General features: G+C 44.2%; 1 protein-coding gene across 10 annotated transcripts; it reads left to right on the top strand.

Moving 5' to 3' along the window:
- Positions 1-1,155: 1,155 nt before the first annotated feature.
- Positions 1,156-20,988, top strand: zdbf2 (zinc finger, DBF-type containing 2). Of its 10 annotated transcripts, XM_055638322.1 has the most exons (9): positions 1,156-1,296; positions 4,847-4,926; positions 5,653-5,737; positions 6,629-6,713; positions 11,014-11,059; positions 12,529-12,628; positions 13,784-13,922; positions 17,437-17,564; positions 18,099-20,988. In XM_055638322.1, exons 5-9 carry the CDS (start codon positions 11,053-11,055, stop codon positions 20,830-20,832), a joined length of 3,108 nt encoding a protein of 1,035 aa, XP_055494297.1. In that variant the 5' UTR covers positions 1,156-1,296; positions 4,847-4,926; positions 5,653-5,737; positions 6,629-6,713; positions 11,014-11,052; the 3' UTR covers positions 20,833-20,988. The 10 variants fall into 10 exon arrangements, with proteins under 10 accessions (XP_055494297.1, XP_055494298.1, XP_055494296.1 ...); XM_055638323.1 differs by lacking the exon at positions 5,653-5,737; XM_055638321.1 differs by lacking the exon at positions 6,629-6,713.
- Positions 20,989-21,486: the final 498 nt, after the last annotated feature.

Below are 21,486 nucleotides of genomic sequence, written 5' to 3'. Positions count from 1 at the left end.
CGCTGTAAAAAATTGGGGTAAGTGTGAGAGACATGTACCCAACTTCAGAATTCCAAAAGTGAAGTGAAATGAAGGTAAATGAAGACAACACCAGTTAAAGTGCTTGGCTAACATTGGCTGTGCAGATATCGAAATTGAAAATAGTTGGAATTATCGCGTTTGCTCACTGCATTTCATCAACTAAGGCATTATTTGTTTTTTTTCTTGATACCTTTGGTACCTAAAAAGACTCAGAAGTGATAAATCTGGGTGTAAATTTTGCTTCAGAAGCGTTTTCTTTTTGTATGTAAAAACCCACTTGAGAACCATGGGCGATTTTAAAATTTTACAGCCAGATTTATCACTTCTGAAACTTTTTAGAATTCCAAAGGAATCAAGAAAAAACACAAATAATGCCTTAGTTGATGAAATGCAGCGAGCATACGGCCAAGGTTCGCCAAGCACTTTGGCTGTTGTTGTCCCTTCAGCTCTCGCTTCTATCTACCGTAATTTCTCCTCACTTTTGGAATTCTGAAGTAGGCTAAATGTCTCGCGCTTATCCCGATTTCCATAATTATTTACAGCTCAATAATTGACAATTTCGGCGGGTTTTAACGGGCCCGCTATGCTGGAAACAATGGTAAGTGCCTACCTGCAGTTCATCGCGTGTACTCCACTTAGAGTAGCGTAGCTACAGTACGGGTCATGGGTCATGACCCGACTGCCGTGAAACCTCCCAATAGGGAAAAAGATGCTGATTTCCGAGTACGAGAATGGCCATAACTTTTTTTAATACTGAAGATATGAAAGTGAATTAGGTGTCAAATTGAACTTCTTTTTATGCTTTATCTGAGGGGATAAATTCCAGGCAGATTTTTAAAATCTCAAAAATTTGTAACATTGCTAAATAAAATAGAGTGCTGGGATCTAGTGTGACAGCAACGTGCCAGAGGACTCAGCTGGTCAGGCAGCATCTGTGGAGACTCACTGCCGCTTGTTGTTTTTTGCTCTCCACAATTACTGACTGGCTGGAGTGCTTGCAGCATTTGCTTTTTGCTTTTTGCTAAACCTTTGCACCATCGGCATTTATTCTTTGCCTTTGTTTTATCCGACGTTTACCCCACTCCCGCTTTCAGACCCGAAGAAACTGCTGCTCGACGTTCCCTTTAAAGGTGGGCGCGGCCACGGTTTGGCGTCGGCAGCCCGTAAATAAAACCGATCGTTGCCCCCTTTAAAAGTGGCCAGGAAGTAGTGAGGGAAGGAGCTGAACTCTGACCGTCAGGGTGGAAGCACATTCAGCGCGCTGGAAAATGCACGGTAAGGGGAGGGGGGTCGGGTCAGTGTAAACCCGGGGGGCAGCGTCCGTGGGAACCGATTGCGAGACCGCAGGGAAGGGAGGGAGGATTCCCAGCGCGTTTACTGACACTGTCCAATGTTGCTTCGATGTTACAACTTGCATGGTGTCAGTTCCCCTCCCCGCGGGAGAGCAGCTTATCTGAGTTTGTTATTTTTACTGGTTGCTGGGGGTGTATGACCACTGAGGGGAAACCAATGCACCGAATGTTGTTGAATAATGCACTCACGCTGCCGGGGATTGAATCTAATTCGATGGTTTTGACGTACACACTATAAACTTAATCTTCATTCACTAACACCCCCGCCCCCACCCCAGCCTCAGGGAATTCCAAATCCATATATAAAATGTACAACTGTCAGTGGGTTTGAAGGTGGAAGAGCGTTACTGGCGGTGAACATGAGTTGCACCACGTACTCCTTAAACACGTGTTTTTTTTAAAATTCGCAAAACAAGGCAAGTTTCTGAATAATAGTCAAAATAAAGCGGGTGCCATTGCTGAAGTGCACCATTTGTCAATAGTGCACACGGAGCAATCGCCGTAAATCTTCCTGCCTTGAAACTGAATATATATATATTTACGGCGATTGCTCCGTATATACTGAAACTCCAGTCTTTCAAATGTGCTGATCAATTGCAACTGGACGATGTTCCACTCGATTTTAGTTGTAGATTTTAAGTCCTCTTAAAATAAGCACATACTGGAAACTATTGCTTTTGAATTTAATTTTGTGGATACTTTGAAGTGGCAAATTATCGTACCGCATACAATTTTGCAAAAGTATCAGGGATCAGCTGGTAGCTCTAGGTGTTTTGCACTGTTAGGACTATCCATTAGAATTGCTCCCTTACTACTCCCAAATTAGTAGTCCTATGCTTAACGTTCGTTTGTATTTTAACCTCTTGATCAACATCATACAGAAAAATCCGGTAGTGGACCGATGATGTGTAATTTGTTGGAATGTCACCTTTTGTTTATTATTTTGAAACTGAGTTCTTAGTAACTTGAATCGTGTTCTACCTATAGATGGCTGAGCCACAGTTTTAATGCTCTGTTCAAATGGTCACGTAGTGCCCATACAGATCACCATCTTGGGTCAACCCTAACCAGTTTAGGAAGGCAGTGGACACTGAAGTAGATTGTTAACATAACTGTTTAAGTGCTCCATATTTTTTTTGAGGGTTAAGATCTTTTTTTTTTAGCATCTCACAGCTCCAAATGTTTCATGTTTAAGAAAGAACTGCAGATACTGGAAAAATCGAAGGTAGACAAAAAAAGCTGGAGAAACTCAGCGGGTGAGGCAGCATCTATGGAGAGAAGGAATTGGTGATGTTTCGGGTCAAGACCCTTCTTCAGACGTTTCATAGTCAGTGGACCATAGTTAGAGGAAATACAGAACCAATTTTGTACAGAAGATTCCATAAAGTGTGGACTAACAATAGGGGACTTGTTTGTTGTTGTTCAGTAGTTTTTTTTTAAAGCACTATAACTGGCCCCCTGTTTGTAAGTGGTGGTATTGGAATACATTTTCCAAGACTGCTGAGAAATCCCCTGGTCTCTGAATAGTTGGACGAGGCTTGTGGGGGCATTGACATGTTAACCATGCAAATAAAATTGATGCATGTTGGAAATATTTGGGTCAGGCAGTTGCTTTGGAGAGAGACTCTGTCTTTCTTTCCAAGTGCTTCCATCACTGTTTTATTTCTACTTTTCAGCATCTACGGTCTCTTGTTTGCCACTGTCTTAGTTCAGATTATATGCAATACATCACTAAACTCTCTGTTGAAATTGTAATCTGTAATTGGTATTAAAAGCTCTTGGTGGCTATATAGAAACTATTAAATGTGTCTAAGGTGCCGATATGTGTACAGATGTTTTATGCCTGTTCCAATACTACCTCTTTGCCTAGTGCAAGTTTGTATTCCAATTCAAGTTTTGCTATTCAAGTTTAAAAGCCTGCAGCATGATCATAACAGTATATATATTTTTTTTAATATGATTTAGTTTACTTTACTAATGTTCGGATTTAAACATATCATAGCCATGATTTTAGGTTTCTTCTCGCTTGAATCTTGTTCTTGCCCAACTTTATAGATCAATGGTCAGACCCAGTACTGTATATCCTTCTGTGTTTCATAAAGTAAGAGTTCAGAAGAGATTTACCAGGAATGAGATTGGAGTCATAGGCTTTAGTTTTGTGGGAATATATTCCTTTTTATATTGAGAATCATTGCAACAATAGGGGAGGCCATTCAACATGTGGAATCCATGGAGAGCAAAATCAGCCAATATCCATTTTTTATTTTATTTTTTATTTCCCCCACAGCTCAAAATGTTTTTACACCAACAACATCTATCCCCCAATTCCCCTTTGAAAGTTGTGATTTACTTTGTTTCTACTAATGGGCAGTGAATTGCAGTTCACTATTCTATAGCCCACCCCTTTCACCCACACCCTCTCCCATATCAATTACCCTTGATTTCATCTGTTTAATGGGAGCATCCGTATTGATGGAGTAATTGGGAATTGCTTCCACCGTCGGTGAAGAGGTCAGTAGGCAGGCAGCTCGTATTAAAGGTAAATGGCAAAGGACGATGCTGATGTAGTCCGCAGTATTCAAAAGGAGATCAAATTATAACTTTTAAAGGATTTTATGTTACAACCTTTAAAAGGACAGAAAATTAGAAGGCTCCAAGGGAAACCGTTATGAAAGTACGATGAAATTAATAACTTTGTAACTTTGCTGAATGTCCCCTGTATTTACTGTGTGGCACGGTGCCTCATCAGAATGTTTATATTGTGAACATTCCCTTTGTCTATTATGTAATGCGGGTTTTCTTCATCAATTGTTATGCGTGTGGGCTGGAAATGCCTATAATCAAATTTCAAAATTGGGTCTTGCAGCAGGTAAGAAAATTGAGTCTGCTCAAAGTGATCCCAGCCTTGATGTATAAACCTGATGGAAAGATTTTCAATATGCTCACTACACATTTGCTCTGTCACTTGCTGACCCTTTTCAAATTGACTTTTGCTCACTGTTCTTTGAGAGTCCAGCAGCAGCTCAAACTCAGTGGGCATGCCTTTTCCTATCTCTGTAGCCTGAGGCCCCAAAACACCACGTAGTCTCCACTTTTGGCATCACGCGATTCTTCTTTTTCTTCACTGTGCTGTAGCTTCAGATACTCGGGCTCTCATGTTTTAGATTTCCCTTTGAAATTCCTTCTGCTTCCCCTCCTCCCTCCCTTCCATTGTGACATTGCATGATACTAACTTGCAGAAATATAAAAGCTGTGGGTTATATTTTGGATCTGGTTGAAAGAAAGTAATCTCATCTGAACGGGCACTGCAGTAAAATTTAAATATCCCTAGTTGGGTAAATGAAATTAGTCCAGTTCCTACCTGAAAGATCTCATTGCTGTTGGCATCCATGAGCGTTTCTTGTGAGGACTTAAGGTAGTTTTATTCGGATGGGCTTTTATTGTTGAATAATCTTTTGATATTTATTATCCAGGCCAATACTTGAAGTATGTCTCCTTGGGGTGAGGCACCAATGGAGCCAAGCCTATGAATCATTTGCTTTGGATAGAGGAGGTAAGGCAAAAAAAAGGCAAATTGATGGAGTACAGGAGATTTGAGTAATTTAATTATTTAGCTATTCCTGCATCAGAAACTGTTCCACATCAGTTACGCCTTACATTTCTAATATTTATTTGAAAGTTTCCAACCTTTCTTACAATATGGAAAGCAAATACTAGCACTGTGCTCTGTTAACACTTGTGTCTTCTCTGGTGATTGTCTGAGCAATGGTGCGAGGTCACTATGGTGAGTTTTTGCTTATTCTGTATCAGGTCAGTTTGTAGCAATCGTTTTGCCTGAGTTCGAAGGTCCTGGGTCCAAATCCTCTCGGAGACTTAAGGCAGAGAGTTTTGATTGATAAATCAAAAGCCATAATGAAAGACTATCGTGTCCTTATAGATACATAAGTAAAATGTTCAAATTGGCTGCTGTATCAGTATATCAGTATATCTTTATTGTCATTTTCCTGAGTACTCGCATACCCAGAGGAAACAAAAAAACGTTGTTCAACCAGTGTCCATTCAGCGTGCAGTACAAATAACAACAAATAAATAGAAATAAAAATACATATCATGAACAAATTAAATTAAACACTCTACTCTCTACTAAACATCATAAAAGTTTTTCTGGAAATTGACAAGTGGGGGAAAAAGCTGCTTTGAAAAAGAACAGTTTGGGAAAAATAAACTGTTTCCATGCAAACCTTCTTATAGTAATTGGACACTTGTCTCTTAACAACAGTCTGCAGTTTCACCACAGATGACCATAGAAATTGACAAGCAATCGCTTCTATTGACACTAGTACAATGATACACTATTGGACAAGGTAATATACAACCTCTTTTTTTTTTTTTTTTAGCTAGCAGTAATAAAAGCAAACTTATAATTATTTAGAAAAAAACATTTTAAATTCCAGCAAGGAGAAAAGTAAGTTGCTACTGTGAATTTGAAACACTCTAGCCTCTAACCCCTATTTCCTATTGACGTGCTGTTTTTATAACGTGATTATTATCTATTATGTTATCGCATAACTACCTGTACTGACTTGGTGAAGAGCATTTTGATGCAGCCAAATATTCCGAAAGACCCTGTGGAAACATGTCCTTTTATATTGGACCAGAAAGCTCTGGTAGCTGTGGTAGGGGCTATCCCAATATTTAAGAAACCGTTAGACAAGTACATGGATAGGACAGTTTTGGAGGGATATGGACCAAATGCGGGCAGGTGGGACTAGTGTAGCTGGGACATGTTGGCTGGTGTAGGCAAGTTGGGCCGAAGGGCCTGTTTCCACACTGTATCCCTCTATGACTCTGTACTCTAAAACAGTGTTTCTTTATGAGCACAGTTAAGTAGATTGCTTTGCAATGATGGAGAGCAGCCCTTGAGTGAGCTCCACTGGGGAGGTCATTAGCTATCTTTTGTCAACACCTAATGATGTGCCTCGTGTGACAACAATGCAGCATGATCTTGACTTTTGAAAACTTCCCGTTCATGCATGTGGTTGCTTTCTCCCCCCCCCCCCCCCCCCCCCCCCCCCCCCCCCCCCCCGTTCAGGGTATAAGGTTTCTGGTGTGTTTAATGTTAGGAATGCTGTTTTTCTTTTGAAGTTTATTTAATGAATGCTTGACTCCCTAGAGATAGACAGCATTGCGTCAACAGAGATGCTGTCATTCTGTATGTAGGAATGTATGTTAATTATCATTAATTGTGTACACAGAAGGGCAACGTGAATCACAATCCTTGACATGATCTCGGTGCTGCTGTATCATTGGAACTGGTTCATCCATAAGCATGCTATCCAGGTTGGGACCTACCTGTGGGGTCTATGCATGTGGGGTGTCTGCAGGATCTCAATTTAACCCCGCAGATAATTGGAGATCCACCAAATATTAGCTTTAGTAACATTTAAAATATTTACAGATTGATTCACGCATCCTTAAGTCAGTAATTGTCGGGGTTTTTTTTAAAGCTTTGAGACAAATTCACTGATCTGGACGAGTGATGTGTTCACTGTATGTAATCCCATGTAACTGGGGGAAGAACAAGTATTGTCCACCCCCCCCTCTTGTCCTTCTTTCAGTTTTAATCGCATGTGCATCCCCATTTTATAAACACAGAGTAGTCTTTGACACCATGGGCTGTGGACATTTGTTGTGCACAGATCAAGTGTTTGTGACAACAGTGGCCATGCTTCAGAGAGATTTCAGTGACAGAAGTTTCCTTGTGTTTCAAAAGTGTGAATATTTGTTGACTTAAAACATACAAATACGGATTCAGAACTTGATCCTTTGATCAAGAACTTGTTCCACCGTTTAATACAATAATACTTTGATTGGAATGACAATTGCTCATTCTTGTCTACCCAAGAATTTAAATACAGGACCTCCAGGGTTGTTATCTCCAGTTTGCTTCCAGTTCCTCGTGCTGGCGAGAGCAGGAACAGAGAGATACGGGACCTGAATGTGTGGCTGAGGAACTTGTGCAGGGTGCAAGGATTTAGATTCTTAGATCACTGGGATCTGTTTTGGAGTAAGGGGGAACTGTACATAAGGGACGGATTGCATCTTAACAGGTGGGGGACCAGCATTCTGGCAGGCAGGTTTGCCACTGCTACACGGGTGGTTTTAAACTGAATAAGGGGGGTGGGGTGTCAAATGGGATAGTCGAGGACGGAGTTAAAGGGAAAGAAAGTAAAGGGATGGTTAATGACCCCAGAATTAACGGGAAAGGAAGCTCACAAAGGGATAGGAGAGTATGGCCAAGTATAATAGGGTTGATGTGAAAGGTGGGATGCGTAAGGAATTAAAAGTATTGTATATGAATGCGCGAAGTATAAGAAGTAAAGTAGATGAGCTTGAGGCTCAGTTAGAGGTTGGTAGGGACATTGTGGGGATTACTGAGACGTGGATGCAGGAGGATCGGGCCTGTGAACTTAATATTCAGGGTTATACATCCTATAGAAAGGACAGGCAGGTGGGCAGAGGAGGGGGTGTAGCTCTGCTGGTGAGGGATGGAATTTAGTCCCTTGTGAGGGAAGACATAGGGACTGACGAGGTATAGTCACTGTGGATTGAGTTGAGTTGTAAAGGCAAGAAGACACTTAAGCCCCTGTCCCACTTAGGAAACCTGAACGGAAACCTCTGGAAACTTTGTGCCCCACCCAAGGTTTCCGTGTGGTTCCCGGAGGTTGCAGGTGGTGGCCGGAGGTTGCAGGTAGTGGAAGCAGGTAGGGAGGCCGACAAAAACCTCCGGGAACCACACGGAAACCTTGGGTGGGGCGCAAAGTCTCCAGAGGTTTCCGTTCAGGTTTCCTAAGTGGGACAGGGGCATAATTGGTGTTATCTACCGACCCTCAAATAGTAGCCCGGATGGAGGGTGTAAGCTGCAGCAGGAGTTAAAACTGGCATGTAACAAAGGTAACACCACTATGGTGATGGGGGATTTCAATATACAGGTAGACTGGGAAAATCAAGTTCATTCAGGACCCCAAGAAAGAGAGTTTGTAGAATGCCTCCGAGATGGATTCTTAGAGCAGCTTGTAATGGAGCCGACCAGAGAAAAAACAATTCTGGATTTAGTGTTGTCCAATGAGCCAGATATGATAAGAGAACTAGAGGTAAAGGAACCGCTTGGTGGTAGTGATCATAATATGATTAGTTTTAATCTGTAATTTGAGAAGGAGAAGGTTAAATCGGACGTGTTAGTGATGCAGTTGAACAAAGGGGACTATGAAGGCATGCGAGGGGAGCTGGCCAAGGTAAACTGTAGAGGGATCCTAGCAGGAATGACGGTGGAACAGCAATGGCAGGAATTTCTGGGCATAATCCGGAAGACGCAGGATCATTTCATTCCAAAAAGGAAGAAAGATTCTAAGGGGAGTAGGAGGCAACCGTGGCTGACAAGAGAAGTTAGGGATAGAATAAAACTAAAAGAAAAGAATTATAACACAGCAAAGAGTAGCCGGAAGCAAGAGGATTGGGATAGGACAACAGAAGGAAACATAAATATAATTCCTGGCCAGGAATATAAAGAAGGACAGTAAAAGCTTCTTTGGATATGTTAAGGGAAAAAGAGTAGCAAAGTCAAATGTGGGTCCCTTGATGGCAGACACGGGTGAAATTATTATGGGCAACAAGGAAATGGCAGAAAAGTTGAATAGGTACTTCGGATTTGTCTTCACTAGGGAAGACACAAAACAATCTCCCAGATGTACTGGAGGACAGAGGATCAAAGGGGGTAGAGGAACTGAAAGAAATTTTCATTAGGTGAGAGATAGTATTGGGTAGGCTAATGGGGCTGAAGGATGATAAATCCCCTGGGCCTGATGGTCTGCATCCCAGGGTCCTCAGGGAGGTGGCTCAGAGAAATAGTGGATGCATTGGTGATCATATTCCAATGTTCAATAGATTCAGGATCAGTTCCTGTGGATTGGAGGATAGCTAATGTAATCCCACTTTTCAAGAAAGGAGCGAGAGAGAAAATGGGGAATTACAGACCAGTTAGCCTGACTTCAGTGGTGGGAAAAGTGCTGGAGTCAATTATTAAAGAGGTAATAATGGGGCATTTGGATAGCAGTAAAATGATTAGTCCAAGTCAACATGGATTTATGAAAGGAAAATCATACTTGACTAATCTGGAATGTTTTGAGGATGTGACGAGTAAAATGGATGAATGGGAGCCAGTGGATGTAGTGTATCTAGACTTTCAGAAAGCCATTAATAAGGTCCCGCACGGGAGACTGGTGACTAAAATTAGAGCACATGGTATTGGGGGTAGGGTGTTGACGTGGATAGAAAACTGCTTGGCACACCGGAAGCAAAGAGTAGGAGTGAACGGGTCCTTTTCAGAATGGCAGGCTGTGGCGAGTGGAATGCCCCAAGGCTCGGTGTTGGGGCTGCAACTTATACCATATATATTAATGATTTGGAAGAGGGAATTAGGAGCAACACTGGCAAGTTTGCAGATGACACAAAGCTGGGTGTGAACTGTGAAGAGGATGTTAGGAGGTTGCTGTGTGACCTGGACAGGTTGAGTGAGTGGGCAGATGCGTGGTAGATGCAGTATAATATAGATAAATGTGAGGTTATCCACTTTGGCGGCAAAAACAAGGGAGCAGATTATTATCTCAATGGGGTTAGGTTAGGTAAGGGTGAGGTGCAGCGAGACCTGGGCGTCCTTGTACACCGGTCACTGAAAGTTGGTTTACAGGTACAGCAGGCAGTGAAGAAAGCTAATGGAATGTTGGCCTTCATAACAAGAGGATTTCAGTATCTGAGTAGAGAGGTTCTTCTGCAGTTGTATAGGGCTCTGGTGAGACCACATCTGGAGTATGTACAGTTTTGGTCTCCTAATTTGAGGGTGCCTTCTGGAAATCTAAATGTGGAAAGTCCACCAGTTCTCATTGATCAGTAGCACAATGGTTCCTCACATAGCTCCAATTAATTGGTCATCCCCAATAAAGTGGCTTCCCTTTTGCAAAACTCTGCTGAGTGTCCAGCTATTATATTTGATAACAGTTCCTAACATTTTCTCAATGACAGATGGTATGCTAAATGCCCTTGCTTTCTGTGACCCCCTTTTAGATAAAATAATTACATTTGCTACTTTCCCATGTACTGGAAAATTCACAGGAAATTTGGAAAATTAAAACCAATGACTGTATCAAGATCCCGCCAGCCACTTTTTAAGAGCTAAGTTGAGGTCCTCAGGACCCAGAGATAAATCGGTCTGCAACTCCAGGCTGCTGGTGGTAAACTACTAAGTACGTTCTTCCCTTACAATTTCCATTTTATACCTCTTTCTGGGGTGCTACATATACTCTGGATGAAAACCAACGCAAAATATTTGTTTAGTTCATCAACAAACTCAACATAACACAATTCATGTTGTGAAAGGCGATTCAATTGTAGGTTTACTCTGCAATTGAATAATTTGCAGGTACATTGCATGTGCACTGCGGATACTCCTATAAAGTGCATCCGTTGATTAGAAAAATTATAATGAGCATGAGAGAATTTCAAAGACATTATTTGAATTTATAATCTGTAACTTCTTGGCAGCATCAGGATTAAATAATAATTAATTCCTCTTGATTTATGACAGATGCACAGACGAGTGAGAGCTTCACAGAGATGACTGACAATGCCAGGTAATTTGGGCAAATGTAAAGTTAAGTGTTTGGGATTAATTGGGAAGTAATGCATGTTTGCAACACAACGAGGACAATTAGAATGCCATTTTATATATATATATATATATATATATATATATATATATATATATATATATATATTTTTTTTTAAAACAGCAACTGGTTACTTGAGGAAGAGAAGTAAAATCTCCATTTTTAGTATATTAAAGTTTGAAGCATCGTGAGCAAGTGGCCCACAAATATTTGAAATAATGTTCTTCAATAAAGCAAAACATGGAAAAACAAGTTGAGCCAGAAAGGAAACAAGTGACATTGAGGGAAAGGGCCATGCAATGGCAGAAGAACGGGATTATTAAATGGCAGAGACTGAAACGTCTTATTAAGGAGTGATGACATTTAAAAGGACTCAACAATGCATTAGTTACTTACTATCCTTCCATTCTAATGTCCTTCCATTCTGGCTTGTCCTTGTTTACTGGCTCTGGCATTATTATAAGCAGTGACACTGAGCAGTATTAATCTAGCCAAGCACTTATGTTAAACCTTGAACTGCCCTTGGTTTGGCATCTTATGCATGCTACCTGTTACCATGCTACTTATGATGTGACAAAATGTCACATCATAAGTCAAAAAGGAATTTTCCCACAGCCTTCAGAAGCCAAGCATAACAAGCTTGAGTTATGTAGAAGGTGTAGAACAGTGTACAAATATGTTGACCTATATTTTAACAACATGGAATGTTGTCCGTCGTACGAAGTGTCTCCAGCATTTTCTCTTTTTTCACGTTTCCAATATCTGTACTTTCTCGATTTTTAAAAAAATGTTTTAAAGTTGTCTTTTTAAATCATTTTCTTAGGTAATCACCAACCTTTCCCTCTCTCAACCCCATTAGCTGATCTCTCCTGCCCAGCAAATTGCAAAGCAGCTCATGTTAGAGATGAGCTTCACCTGTCCCAGTCACCTACTGTCAACAGGTCAGATCAAGGACGGGCAATCGGGAGGAATTGGGATCCCATCGTAGTCTACCTACTCTTTCCCACCATCCCGTAATCTAACATTGAGTCATAGAGTTGTATAGGATGGCACTTGGCCCTCTGGCCCATACCAAGATGCCTATTTATGCTAATCCTATTTCCCTGTATTTGGCTGTTATCCCTCTATTCATTTCCTATCCATATCGCTGTCCAAAAAACGTTTAAACTGTTTGTAACTGCCTCTACTACCACCTCTGGCAGCGTGTTCTGTATACTCACCACCCTCTGTTTTAGACTTCCCTACCCTGACTGTGACGATCTTTCCTACCCCTGCCCCTCTTCACATTCCTCTTTCGCTCCTCGTATTAGATATGTAAAAGGTTTTCACCTGGAATTTGGGAATCGCTGATTTAACAGTTTACATCAAACACTGGCTTGTTGCAAGTTTTAATATGTCCAATTTCATCCGTGTTTTTCTTTTCACCTTTACAGCGGAACATATGCAGAACAGCCAAATGTCGACACCTTCCCAATGCAGAGCAAACGAGGCTATTGCGGCTGCTGCCAGGAACTGTACACCTGCCTTGAACAGGTGAGGGTGGCTTATGACCTCGGTAACGACTGCTATCAAAAACTAGGTCACACGGCTGGTGGTATTCATGTAAAATATCTATCTAGTGCATTAATACGTGTTCATAATCAACGTGACTTAAGTCAGAAAGTTTGTAGATTCAAGCTCCACTTTAGAAACTTTGTTGCCTAATCTGGACTGTTTCTGTCCAGTTCTGTTTCACTGTTGGTGGTTATGTTTATCGTCTTGGTTCTCCCGGTATCAGACAATGTTTATGCACAAAAGGTACTGCTAGGACTGGTTTAATTAATCATTTGTCAGATTGATATTTGTGGAACCATGCCACATCTACTACAGTACGACAATGAAGAGTAGGGGTTAAGCATAGGGGCATCCATAGGTTATACAGTAGACTACAGAGCGGCAAGTTAATTAGTGATGAAGTATGTGGCGCAAGCCCAAGTCTTCGTCATAAGCCAAAGTCAAGTTGTTCGAGCTTGGAGCACAGGAATTCTTCCTCGTGTTCTGTGTGGCATTTTTCTCATGCCCATGAGGCAATTGAACCTTACCTCAGTTGATGCTTACCAATGGGGGAAGCTATGAATGACTGAATGAATACTTTATTGTCACATGTGACGAAATTCTTTGCTTGCATAGAATTGCATGTGGTGACTATAAATACAGTCACCACATAGAGGGTACTTACAAAGTACCCCCGCGCCAGGTCTCCCTTTGTCTTTGTCCCCCTCCCCCTCCCTCATGGCGGTCTCCCCACTGTGTCCTCCTTTGTTTTGTTTTTTTCCCCTTGGCAGTGGCGTCCTCACTTCCACGTGGTCCGTCCTCATCTGTCAGTCGGCCGCTGCACCGACCTCTCCACTATCACTGCGGACTCAAGCCCGTGGGCACATTCGACCCACGAGGTTCCCGGCCTTAACTACTCCGCGATCTCCCTTTCGGCCGTGGACTCTGTCGGCCGCAAGCTCTGCCCCGCGAGGGTCCCGCCTCGGCTCGTGTACGGGAGGCGTCTACTGCTGCGGCCTAATGAGTGATGCTGATGGTCCAATGTGGGAGGGTCACCAGGGCTGAGCTGACCCTGGCACACGCATCACCAGGACTCACTGGGTAAAAGACAAGGTGGTGAACACTGGCCAATATTATTCCATTTTCTTTCCGTAGGCCTGCAGATCCCAGGTCAAGTACAGTGCCACAATTCCAAAATGCTTTACCTGAAATTGTCAAATTGACCAACCGTCGAGAAATTACGGAGCACTTTAACGATGAATCATTAGAGCCTCCCAGAGATGGGATAACTGGGGTAATACTGCTTAGATTATATTAAAGAGAGGGGTTTAGTGAGTGTTAGCCTTTGGTATAGTTTAGCGGAACAATTTCGAATAATTGTTAAGAGAATGAGGGGAGGGTGGAAGAAGAGATTTTGTTTCATGCTCTGTTATGATGTAGAATGCATGGCCCAAATGGTGCTGGAAGCGAATGCAACAGTTAACGTTTTCAAAAGAATATAATACATAGGTATGTTACAAAACTTACCTTCAACGGCGCTGCAGTTCTGTCACTGGCCGTGTGCGCGACTTTGGCGCCTTTGAGGGGGGGGGGGGGGGGGTTAAAATGCGTTTTTCGACCACCTGTCCTGGATATATTTTCTCAGGGAGCTAGCTAACACTGAAGATTTTTTCCGACGGCCGTTCTGTGAATTTTTTTTTTTTTTTTTTTTAAATCGCTGGACCATTTCAGCGCTGGAGTAAAATAAAAAGCCGCTTCTAATGCCGTGAACGCCGACAACGGGGGGACGGATTTCAGGTACGGGGCAGCTAAAGGAAAGCCGTTTATTTTACATATAAACGTGCTTCTTAGGATTACCTTAATCCACATTTTACATTGCGAGAAGGTGATTTAGGCTCCATACGAACCGGCAGTATTGTTCCTGCAGATATGGGGTTTAAATTCACCCACAACGTTCCAAATGATCTCGTTCCACAAAAACCCACGCAAGATGATTTAAATGGCCATTAATTTACAGGAATTAAACACTAAATTCCTTCCATTTGGCCTATAAATTCATGACAATGAGATTTAAAAATCATGTTATATTGTGAATTCTTGTGTGAATGTTAATCTTTTCTTAAGAAATGGATAGATGTTTAGATCTAGTAATTGAATTTTGTAATTAGCTATAATTGGATAACTAACTAATTATATGCTTTAATTTCAGGTCATCCAAGTAAGATTGTTTCATATTTGTTTCAGAATGCTTCAATCTATAATAACTGAAAATTTATTTCAGTTCTCTTCATTTTTAAGAAAGTTATGGGCTTTTGACTGTCCTCGATCACAGCTTTTGTGTTAAGTCAATGGAAAAGCAATAGGGAACAAGATGCTAATTTCCGAGTATGAAAATTGCCATAATTATTTTAATACTGAAGATATGAAAGTGAATTAGGTGTCAAATTAAACTTCTTTTTATGCTTTATCTGAAAATTGCAGATGATATTTAAAATCCCAAAATTTTATAACATTGCTATACTTTTATATTAATTATAGTATTATATTCATATTATGTATGCAGTAGAGCTGCTGCCTCACAGCGCCAGATTCAATCCTGACTGTTGTGTATTTGGATGCTTTGAACAGACTTTAATAAGGCTCGGACACGGGAGTAATCTAACAAGCTTCTTTATTCCAGGATGCCACCTTGAGTCTCCCCGCACATGCGTACTTGCACAAGACATCACAAGATATCACATCTACTAATTACATATGCTAATTTCGTTGTCTCTGTACTGTACACTGACAATGACTAATTAATCACGTACCTAACATTGACTATGGGAGACATTAATAACATCTCCTGTATTAATGTTAATACAGGAGATGTATGTAAGCAACACAACACCCCGCTCCAGATACACCCATACTTCCTGGTTCGCGATGAGCTAGTATTACTGGACGGAATTATTGTCAAGGGCCACAAGGCAGTGGTCCCAGCAGCCCTCCGGGATAAATACTTTGACGACATCCACAGGGGCTACCATAGCGTGGAGGCAACCCTCCAAAGGGCGCAAAGCATGTTTTACTGGCCTGGAATGACCATATACATATGAGAAAAGACCCAAGTTTGCGCCGTCTGCTAAAGCCTGACGCCACATCAGCAAAAGCAGCCTACCCTCTCTCCCATGATCCACGTTAGCCACTGACATCTTCGAATGGCATGGGAAACACTATCTGGTCCTTGTAGACTCTTACTCTGGCTGGTTCGAAATCGACTTACTTCAAATCACTACTTCTGAAGCAGTAATCGAAAAGTTGCAGCGCCACCTCTCCTGCACGGCTCCCCTGCACGTATCCAGTCCGACAACGGCAGACAGTTCACCAGCCAAGCTTTTAAAAACTTTGCACAACGATGGGACTTTTGACATATTACCAGCAGCCCCGAATTCCCACAGTCCAACGGACTCGCCGAACGCGCGGTCCGGAGTGCAAAACAACTCGTGGAGCGGTCATACCTTGCCAAATCAGACGTGTACCTGGACTTGCTCAACCTAAGGAACATTACGCGGGATCCCATACTGGGTTCCCCAGCCCAACGACTGATGTCTTGCCAAACCCGTGCTCCTCAGCCTGTGTCCCACCAGCTTCTGCAGCCACATGTTCGTTCCCTGACTGCGGTTCAGAAGCAACGACAATCCAAACATGACACGCAAGAACGCTTCTTTGACAAGTCCAGCAAGCCACTCTCACATGGACAAGTGGTCCGTCTCCAGACAAACAAGGGCTATGCACGTCTGGGACACATCTATGGCCCTGCCACAGAGCCGCGCTCTTAGGTGGTGGAAGCGGATGGAGCCATCTACAGACGCAACCGTCAACATATCCTTCCGGTGAAGGAACAGCATCCTGTGACTCCGTATCCTGATGTCTCGCATTTCGTATGCCCTCCCACAGTCGGTCCCGCGTTCCAACTGCCACCTATTGTTCCCACTGCAGTCTCCCCGTGGCGTTTGGCGTCTAGCTCGCCTATCTCGTCACCCTCCCTGCCTGTCGGGACACCGGTCGTTTCCCCATTTCCCTCCCCGGTTTCTTCTCCAATTAAAGGAGGTGAGGCGGACTCGTACCGCACACGGGCCGGAACGGTTTGCAGGCCACCCGTTAGATATGGCGATTTTGTGTAATTCTGCAAATGTATTATTAATATCCCTCCTATATTGATTAGCCACCGATACTTCTTTTGTTTCTAGAAGGAAGGATGCAGATTAGCTATTTCATACTAGCCAATTATAGTGTTTGTCAGTAGTGACTCCACCTACTATGTTCTTCATATTATCAAGAACCTGCTTACGCTAGTTAGAATGAATAGCAGTTCGGAGATGTGATGACTGCAGATCCTTGCTGTATGTAGATTTAATAAATATGTGTTGTATCTTGACGAGTGTTTGACTTGACTCATTACAGGATGGTTATGGGATTTTCAGTTTATCAATACAGAGCAGCTGATGGCCTCCACCAGCAAGTCCTGTTTGCAGCAATATTTCTTAGGAAAATTGCAGCATTATGAGCCAGAAAAAGGTAGTGGGATCAGGCTCTATTAAAGAGCCAGAAAACGGTAGTGGGATATGTAGGAGAGTGAAATAACCCAGGAAGCTCTGTCCAGCAGCTCATTGGGCTTGGAGTGTTTGGTCCACTACCATACCTGGAGAATCACCAGAGGAGGAAGGGCATTGTTGATAATTAAGGGGGAGTAGGGAAGCAGGATACAGTGAAACGAGTCCAGCATAGGTCAACTTGTACTGACTGCACTTTTCTTTTTGATTCAGCACCTGCAGACCACTCGGCACAAGCAATCCGCCGGTGAGTCCCGATGTCAGGTGGTGGCAAAAAGCCTCATGGAGCGCTTCCTGCAAGATGTGATACAGTACCATCCCTCCCGCTACAAAGACAACAGGTGAAGGAAGGCACTCTTCAACCCAGTGATCCGCAGTCTCGTAACTCATTGCCAGTTAATGTCCACTGTTATTTCAGCCAATCTGCACCTGTTTAACGTTGCAGATTAAGTAGAAGGATGGAAGTAGAACTGCAAAGCAATCTTAGGGTTACATTTAAAATATTTAGAATTTGAATATCATGTTGATATTGTTTTTATTGTCATGTGTACTGAGATGCAGCAAAAAGGCTTTATTTTGCTTGCCATCCGGGCAGATCATACCATACACTAGTACAATCATACTGTATATGAGTACAACAGGTAGTGCAAACAAAGGAAAGGAAAATGAAAATGAAACTGTTCCCCTGATGCCTGTGTAAAAGCCCTGGGGTATTTTGATGGGTCATGAAATTATAATACCATTGCCAAACTTCCCATCTTCTGTCAGAACTTCCAAGAATAGTGGACTATTCCGACAGTATCAAAAAATACAATTTAAAAAAAACAAGTATTCACCTTTCCCAATATACTAACATTTTGTTTTATTTTGCTCAGGCCAACATACATGGACCTACCATCAATCAGTGCGCCTCTTATTCCCAAAAAGGAGCTTGCAGATATACACGCCTACCAAGATGAAAAGGAGACTATCGGGACCAGAGAGGAGTTGCCCAGTACGGACAATGACTCTGTCCAATCGGCGCACGTGCTGGTTGGAAAGAGTGTCGTTAGTTGCAATCAGACCAAAGACAGCAACACATCTTCGCTGCCTGTTGGAGATCCAGTGAGCAGAAAGGACACCGCAATTAAAGAGCCAGCTTCTGTAGAACAGGCTGAAGTCGGCTCCTCTTCCTATAAAGAGTTATGCAGGACTGCGTTTTTAACTGCGAGAGAGGGCATCCTATCTTGCAGTAAAGTGGATAGGCACGGAAGTCGCATTGCTTTGGGCATATATAAACCAATGTCAAGGAGAGGAATAAAGGATTGCAATAAACTCAAAGCCACTGGCTCTCCTGGAAGTGAGGATCATGAACATTGGAATCCTATGTCTCAAATGAATTTTCCTAACGTTTCATCAGGGCCTGTTTTTAAGTTTTCCAAATTGCACCACATTAATTCTCAGGGTACAATTGCAGGACCCCCTCTCCCTCAACTCGGGGACCACATGGGGCCCAGTGGCCCACACTGTTCTGGAGGCCCAAGCCAACTGGAGGAGTGCAAGCCACACAGCAGGAACACTACCCCTTGTCCGGCTACGCTCAAAGAAACCAAAGTGGCCGAACGCATGGAGGACTTGGTCACGGAGACCATTGAGACGGTCATTCAAAAATACTGCAGCAGGCAGGCATCACGGCTGAAAGACAGCGACAGTGAGAATTCAATGTGTTGTCAGCTTCAATGCCGAAGGAAAACGGTGGGGAGGGGCCTGCAGAGAACAAAATGGCCTCCCGAAAGAGATCACGGCACACCATCAAGCAGCTGCGAAATGACCTGCAGCAGACAGACGCTACAAGAGACGGCATCTTGCTTCAAGAAGATGCTGTCTTTAACTCTGTCCTGCGAGACCAAATCTGGAGGACAGCGCCAGGGCACAGGGGAGGACGTAGCGAGTTTGGGGGGTAGTACCTGTTCCCTGGGCAGTCAGCTGGGACAGCTGGAGTCCAGCAGCAGCTCTGAATGGAACGCCTCTGTGAAGGTGGAGAAGTGCTGTTCGAGGATTCCGGTGAAGGACCTGGAGTTGATTACGGATGCACGAATCTCGCTTGAGGACCCCGACTACAAGACTCGGTTGAGTTCAGTTCTTCGATTACAAACGGAAGAGTGCGACAAAATGGAAGTTGAAAATGCTGGCCCGGCGGAAAGCAGCGTGAAAGCGGAGTACGTCGAAGAGAAAACGCAGCACGTCGAGACAGAGCAACGGCTGCAGTCTTTGCCCTACGTACCACCATCTTTTGCTGGAAAGACTTGGTCCGAGATCATGACAGAGGATGATCTGAAAGTGGAGGCGCTCGTGAAAGAGTTTAAGGAAGGACGATACTTATGTTACTTTGACAGCGAGTCCTTGGCCAACCATGGAAGGAAACAGAAGAAGCACCGGGACAAGGTGATGGAAACATCCAAAGGTACGTGCAAGGAGTCAGCTGACAGCAGTCGCTCCGTCCCTGTCACTGAAGCGTTGCCTCACTTACAGGAGGGGAATGAGGAAACTGAGCTACCACCAACTCTGGGCCAGTCGGCACTGGGCAAGAAGCCGGCCTTGAGGCAATACCGCATGGCGTCCAGATGCCAGGTGGTGAAGGTGAGCCATGCTACCCAGACCAGCGAGGCCGGCTATCCTGTGGTCAAAAAGAAGTCTAGAAGGATGGACCAAGAGCCTGAGAACTTTTGGAGCGGGCCAGACCAGGCGGAAACGCCCAGTATGAAGACCAGGCTGTGCTCCCTGAGGTTGCCCAGGTCCTACAGCAGGATCATGAGCCCAGTCCAGCCCAGGACGGTCATCTATGTCCTGTCCTCGCCTGACTTTGAGTCCACGGTGCGTGCTGCCTCCTTGGAAGGGAAGCGGAGTTCCAGGACGTGGCAGGACGGTGCCAACCCAGCCAAGTACAAGTACAAGAAGTCGCCGGTCAGGTACTATGACCCGACCACCAACAGGATCCTCAAGACGCTGCCGGCCAGCCTGGGCCAGTCCCACCATGTGCGCCAGCTCTTCAGGAGCCTCAGCCCGGACATCAACGTAGGGTCGACGGCCGACGAGCACCGGGGCGCCATGACCAAGATCCACCCGAAGACCGGCGGAGCCTGCAGCCTCATGCAGGCCTGCAGCAACGTGGCCTCGAGCTCCTGGCCGGCAGGCCTGCTCAAGCCCCGTGACTGGGCCCTGGGGGAAGCCCCTGGCAGCGACTCCAGGTCGGATGGACCCCCGCTGCCCTTGCAGAAGAACCTGGTCCTGTCGCCGTTGAGGAGGGACGGGCCCGACTCCCCCTTCGGCCGACTGCAGGTGTACGCTGGCCCGCGGAGCCGCCGGCACCCTGACCGCGAGGCCCCGGGCCCGGCCTCTACCCGGGATGAGCTGCAGCTCAGCAACCCGAGGGGAACCACGTTGCAGTCAGACATGGGGCCCTCGGCCCCCGCCTCCTCACCGGGCCGCCCACGGCTCCGATCTGGCATCCGTCGGCCCGCCGACAAGGGCGGCTCCTCCGGGGAAAAGGTGCTGAGGAGAGAAACCAGGAGCGGGGAGAAGGGCGCCAAGCGACGGGGCCGACGACAAGGCCTACGCAAGAGGAAGTGAAGCCCCTCGCGGGGGTGGTTGAACCGTCACAGCCCCCACCTCCCACCCCCCTCGTCCGGCTCCTCAGTTCCTTTTCTTTCTTTTGTATTATTTCAGGGAATTTGCAGTTGAAACAGAGGTTGCAACTGTATTTTTTATAAAGAGCCTGAGTGGTTTCTTTTTTTCTGTTGTTCTTTTGAGACAAAATAGACAACAAGTAGCACCTTATAGTCACAACCAGTTTTCTTTCGCACTTGCACCATCTTCAGTTGAAACCTGCTAACCCGACGTATAAAAGTCCAGCATTTGCGTCAGACATTTGGCATTCGGCATGTGGGATGGTACGAAGTTCAAGCAGGGTGTGCTGCCAGAGCCAGGGTTGGTTTGCAACAGAGACCAGGGTACGGACTGTGGGTCATCTATGCCACTAGTTCCTGAGATGGGGTCATGGATAAAGGTGGGTCAGTTGCCAGGATCCAGAGTACTTCTATTGTTCCTACTCCCATTAAACTCTTCAGGTGCACGAGGAAAAAACAAATGTATTGACATGTAATGAAAATGTGATTGAGAATTAGAACAAATTTAGAGCAGTATAGCAGAGCAACCGGCCGTTTTGCCCCCAATGTCCAGCAAACGTGATGCCAAGATAAACTGATCTCATCTGCCTGTGCATGA

Source organism: Leucoraja erinacea, chromosome 7, assembly GCF_028641065.1.
Source record: "Leucoraja erinacea ecotype New England chromosome 7, Leri_hhj_1, whole genome shotgun sequence".
In the NCBI taxonomy this organism is placed as follows: Eukaryota; Metazoa; Chordata; class Chondrichthyes; order Rajiformes; family Rajidae; genus Leucoraja; species Leucoraja erinaceus.
The sequence above is the reverse complement of the archived record's forward strand: the minus strand, read 5'-3'. Positions and strand labels throughout refer to the sequence as shown.

Bases quoted from the DNA above. Each gene is read 5' to 3' on its own strand.
- zdbf2 (XM_055638319.1), top strand. The intron at 12,629-13,783 runs GTGAGGGTGGCT...TTCTTTCCGTAG, and splicing joins TGTACACCTGCCTTGAACAG to GCCTGCAGATCCCAGGTCAA. The intron at 13,923-17,436 runs GTAATACTGCTT...TTTTTGATTCAG, and splicing joins CCAGAGATGGGATAACTGGG to CACCTGCAGACCACTCGGCA.